This window comes from Arvicola amphibius, chromosome X (assembly GCF_903992535.2).
Source record: "Arvicola amphibius chromosome X, mArvAmp1.2, whole genome shotgun sequence".
Lineage (NCBI taxonomy): Eukaryota > Metazoa > Chordata > Mammalia > Rodentia > Cricetidae > Arvicola > Arvicola amphibius.
Genome location: NC_052065.1, coordinates 133749906 through 133755574, shown reverse-complemented (window position 1 = coordinate 133755574; position 5669 = coordinate 133749906). Strand labels below are relative to the sequence as shown.

At 53.4% G+C, this 5669-nt stretch overlaps 1 protein-coding gene across 1 annotated transcript; it reads right to left on the bottom strand.

Moving 5' to 3' along the window:
- Positions 1–436: 436 nt before the first annotated feature.
- Gpr50 (G protein-coupled receptor 50) lies at positions 437–4853 on the bottom strand. Its single transcript, XM_038315662.1, has 2 exons — positions 4643–4853; positions 437–1968 (listed from the first exon to the last, which is right to left on the bottom strand). The coding sequence occupies exons 1-2, from the start codon at positions 4851–4853 to the stop codon at positions 437–439; spliced, it is 1743 nt and encodes a 580-aa protein (XP_038171590.1).
- Positions 4854–5669: the final 816 nt, after the last annotated feature.

Below are 5669 nucleotides of genomic sequence, written 5' to 3'. Positions count from 1 at the left end.
AAGTTACACACTTACAGCATAAAGCTGTGAGGTCACAGTCACATTACAGAGCTGACCACCAAAATGGCCTTGACCAGTGCGCATGCACTCCTCCCCACCCTTGGGAATGGGAGAAGAAAGCTGGAGGCAGAAGAAATCAGGAATTGGGGTAAGGGTGGGGGCTGAAAGAGTCGGTGAGGATCAAAGCAACAGATACTTCAGAGATCACTGAGGGCTGAATCACAGGCGTCACACTTGGAAATTTGTTGTCTAAGATAGCAAGAATATACAGACACTTTCAAGAGTACAAGGTGCCTAAGAGGAGGATGCCTGAAAGGTGGATGGAACTTGTACTGTGTCTGCGGGTTCATGTCTGTGTGTGTCAGGTGGTGTGTCTGTGCCGTGGAGGTGTCTCCCTCTGGACTGCACAAACAGGGTGAACTGTAAAGAACACTTTTCACACAGCCATCTCATCAGAACAATCGGAATCATCAGAGTCATCATCAATAAGCACAACCTTACGGTAATCATCAGCGGGAATGGGGATTACAGTGGAGTCGGGAGGAGAGGCAGAGGTGGCAACAGACTCCGGGAATACAAAAGGAAAGTTGGAGGCAGTAATGCCTGGTTTGAGGTGGCCGATAGTGGTCATCTCAAGGCATTGGGAGGCTGAGACCTCAGGGAGGTCAACAGCAGTGAGCACAGAACGGCTGGTGGTAGCAGGCTCGAGATAGTCAACAGTGGTGGTTGCAGTGTGGCTGGTACCAGGCTTAATGAAACCCGCAGTGGATGTAGGATGGGTAGGGGAAGAGCCAGCAGAGGTAGGGTGACTAGTGGCAAGCTTGGAACCAGCCCTGAAATGAACAGTGTCTCCCTTGAAATAGACAGAGCTGGGTTTGAAATGGACAGAGGAGGCTGGCTTAGGGTAGACAGAGGCAGACTTGGGGTGGCCAGAGAGAGACTTGTGGTGGATAGAGGCAGGTTTGCGATAGACAGAAGTAGACCTGGTTTGGGGCTTGGGGTGGACAGAGGCAGAATCAGAGGGGGCTGCTGCCTCATCACCAGGCAGTAGAACATTCCGGATGTTCCGTGGGGTTCCCTCCTCAGCAAGACAGGCACGGGCACGCTCTTGCTCTCTGGCTTGATCACGGGCACGGGCACGGGCACGAATGAGAGCTCGGGTCTCCCGAGCCTCCCGAATATCAGCGATGACCTGAGAGGTGAACAGGATAGGGTGCCGCAAAGCATGGAAGATGGTCCAGTATTCTCGTCGGAAATTCTCATTAAGGATACCATAGACGACAGCATTGAGGCAGCTGTTGAAGTAGGCTACGGAGTAGGCTGCAAGATAAAGCCAGTTAGGGATCTTGCCTGCCATATCCTTTGGACTGACAGCCACCAACACAGTGAGCACATTGACAGGGCACCAGCACACTGCAAAAAGGAGGAAGATCACAAACATGGTTAGAAAATTTCGAACCTCAGCAAACTGATTTTCGGGATTCTGTCCGGCTGGGTCACGGGCTTCCAGCACTCTGATCCAGATTTTGGTGTAGCAATAACTAACTATGATGAGAGGGAGGACGAAGTGGATGCAGACAATGGTCACAGTGAAGGAGGGGTTGTTCAAATAGTTGAAGATACAGGAGTAGGTGCGAGGATCATACTCAACGCCGGAAATGTACATGTTAGGCACGACAGCCAGGATAGTCATGACCCAGGTAACGACCAGGTAGATGCAGGTATTGCGCAGGCTGAAGATCCGCTTGTACTGGAGGCTGTGGCAGATGTAGCAGTAGCGGTTGATGGCGATGGCCGTAATGTTGAAGATGGAGCCGACTACACTCAGTCCAGAGACGAACCCGACGAACTGGCACTGGAGCTGACTCAGATCCCAGTCTCCAACTGACATGGCATACAGCATCATAGGGTAAGGGTAGATGGCCACCAGCATGTCTGCCACGGAGAGGCTGGCCACGAAGAGGTTGCCTGGAAAACATCAGAGGAAGAAAAAGAAGGAGAGAGACAGAAATCAGTGGTTAATGTTTGGAAAGCTACCTCCCAAAAAGGAAAAGACCAATTAGATGGGTGACAATTTAGAATACTAGATTTCCTTTAAACAAAACCAATTTTCTTCCTTTCTTCTCCCTATTCACCAGCAGGTCCCAAATGGCTCTGATGCTTATAGCAAGTTCTGTGCTTTGCCAACCTGTTGTTTGTTTGCTGTGTCATCCTTGCTCTGAGGAAGAAGTGAATATAAGACAGAATGAGAGAGACAGCACATAAACATTGTGGGGCAGGGGTGGGGAAGAGTACTGTGGACGCCATTTTAGAGAAATACAGCTACGCCACACTTTCCGCAGTGGAAAAGATGGAGAAGTAAGAGTGGGAGAGAGGGGAGGTAGATGGAGCTGTCCAGAAGGAGAGTCAACCTAAAATTAACAATGATAATAATAATTTATTAACTCTCTTCCTTATGAAGGAAGGCCTACCTGCCAAGAGACCACCCTGAGAAGGCCTGGGAGGCTTCTTCAAAGAGATCAAACAGCCCAGTGAAATACTTACCATTTCCCCAGCTACCTTCAGAGTAAAACTTAAGAGAAGGAAACCCTGTAATAGCAAGTATGAGGTCAAAGAGAGTGATCAGGAGGAAGGAGAAATCCCTACAAGGGCAGTTTTACCTCCAGCCATACACAAGCATCCTGCACAGACTCCCCTTGAGCACAGGAGTCTGCCAGCTGAACAGGGAAACAGCCTGGGGAAACCCTGCCTCCTCCTGCCCTGCCTCATTCAAAGGACAGCAGGAGCAAATGTGTGTGTGTGTGTGTGTGTGTGTGTGTGTGTGTGTGTACGCGAGCGCGCGCGGGGGGGGGTGTATATTTTTGTAAAACTTTTTACAAAAAAGTAGACGAAAGAGGCCAAGTGCAGGCGCAGGGTCCTCTTCTTTAAGAACACCTTGTTGCTAATTAGCATTGGTTTGGCAAAACACTGAACTTTGTCCTGGAATGGAAGAAAAAGAGGGCTTTTTTAAAGGGCACCAAGACTTCCCTCCGTGCTTTTTGACAAAAGGGATTCTAAGGCTTTGCCTCAAAGTAATGAACTTCCAAAAGAAAAATAGAAAAGAAAGGTCAAAAGCCTTAAAAAATAAAACCACAACAACCACAAAACAACTTTTATTTGCAATTTATAAGAAAAGAGATAAGAAAGAAAAGGAAGAGACAGAAGAGAGGAGCTTTGCAGGTAATTCCCCACCCTCCATGGATATGCCCTTAGGTACCTAATCAAGAGGGAAGGAAAGGTGAGCTCCCAGGCTCAGCCGCGGGTCTCTGGGTTACCGGGGGAAATCGGAAGCACTCACAGTAGTTTGAAAAAAAAATATAATGACTCTGAGTCTGTCACTGAGTTTTGAAGCTTGTCCTGCACCAAGCAATCCGCTAGTACGCTGCCCTGCTCCTTCCCCCAGTCCCAGTCCCAGGCCACTAAGGGTCTCCGTGGCTCCCAACCCTCCCAGATCTGTACATTGTCTCAAGCCTCTGAGATCTTGGGAAAGACGACCCAGGGTGCCACCATCACCTTCACCCAGGCGGAGAGTGGAGTTGGGGGTTTCACCACCTGTCCTCCCCTCGTCCACAACCTTCTCCCACCCACCCTGAAAACCAGACTGACAGCTTTCCAATCCTTTATTACTCACTCCCCTCCCTGCCGCACAGGTCTCAGTGCCCAGCACCTTCCCGCTCAGTCCCCCTTGGATCTGCCCTGGCTGGTGGCTAGGGGAGTCCGGCTCAGTTTCCACACCCAAGCGCTTTGCAATAGAAGCCCCTTGTCTCCCCCAGGAGCTCTCAAACTGCCTTCCCGCCGCCGTTCCTACTTTGTTCTGTCTCCTCCTTCCACCCGCCAGCCCGCCCGCCCGCCCGCCTGCCTGCGCGCCTAGGCGCAGAGCTCCTGAGCCCCTCCGCCGCCCTCCTTGTAACTCCCCAGAACAGACCTCCGGACGCCCGCTGCCGCCACCGTCACCACCACCGCCGCCACCACCGCCTGCAGGGTCCAGCCCGCCGCTCGCCAGTCCCAGCCGCTTGCTCTGGGACAGGCAGACTGAGCTCGGCTCTGGCGGGCTCAGTTCACCCTGCTAGAGGGAGGCGTGGGGTCTGCACTGCGCGGCGCCGCTGGGGAGCGATCCGGAAGCCCTGGAGAGGCGGCGAGCCGAGTCCCCGCCGCCCTTGGGGACCGCTTCAGCGTTGCGCTCCTCGGAGCGCCGCCGTGGCCACCGCGAACTTAACTTCCCAAAGCGGGTCTCAGCCCCGCTGCTCTCTCCGAGACAGTTAGGCTAGCAGTGCCTCAGCGAGGCCACCCGTTCTTCCGCTGTCCAGTTCGGCCGGCAGTCCCCGCGTGGCAGCCAAACTCTCCGCTCCTGTGCCGACTCCCTCCGTGTCCAGTCTCCGACGGGACAGGGGTTGGCGGGCTACCGCGCACCTTACAAACCTGGGCTTTGCATTCGACTGGCCAACGCTAATTTCCTGAGCTCCCCAGCACTACGAAGCTCGAAATTTAGGGGAACCAGGGAAAACGTCATTCCCACCGCGCCCCCCCCCCGCGCCCTCTCCCCGGGCTTGGGAGGAATTTGGGAGAGGGGATTCACCGGGTAGGGAAAAGAAGGGTGGCTTACCAGAATTTCGGAGCTTCTTGTTCTTGGTCACAGCCAAAATGACCATGGAGTTGCCGATCAGGTCTAAGATGACGGTGACAACCATCGCGCAGAACATAAAGGTGATTAGCGCTGGTGGGTAGTCCGGCTTTGGCAGCTTACAGCCAATGCAGCCGAATGGGGTGGGAACCGCCTTGGCAGGTCCCATGTTGCTCTTGGGGACCGTGGCCATCCCTCCTAAGCAAGCTCAGGATCCTTGGTGAGTCCGTACAACGAATACCTGCTCCGTCACCCGGAGCTCCGGGAGCTCTGAAGAAGCGTGGCGCACTGTCCGAGGCTCAGAGAGCAAATGACAGCTCCCCGCCCCTCTTTGGTGAGCTTTTAAAGCCCCGGGAAGGGGCTAGCCCCACCCTTAGCCCCTCCCCATAACCAATCAGAGCTCTTTGACCACCCCCCTGCCTTAGTCACCACCTTCCCCAGGACAAATCCAATGCAAGGTGTCGTCTTGCTTCCGACTACCTTGTTTGTGCTTCCCCTCCTCTCTAGCCAGCCTCCCTCCCGCCCCCGTGAATTCCCCAGGTACCTTGCTTCGTGACTAGCTCAGAGTCGAGTCGCTAAGCATCCATTTCTAGCAAGTTCTTCTCCCTCTGACACAAATACCTGTTAAAGAGATGCGGCTTGCAGAGAGGGCTCATGAGGTGCTTCTTGGGGTCTAGCGCCAGTCTGATCAAGTCTGCATTTTCCTAACTTGTAGGGAACAGCCAGCGACCCTTTAAACTCCCACATCCTTGTCTCACAGACTCCTTTGGAGGTTTACCCTACTCCCCGCCCTCTAGATTGTCCATACCTTTCTGTAACTGATAAGGAACGCATGACAAGTGCTCTCCCACAGCAAACTGGGGTCCCTACACTCTAAGGTCCACTCTGGGTCGGGTCATTCCAGGAGCGGGTCTCCTCCTTTAGCTGCTGGACTTGCACTCTCCATGGGGGAAATGTACTCTGTGCTGTACTCTAAAAGCCGGGACCAGGTCTGCACCCCAAGAACTGG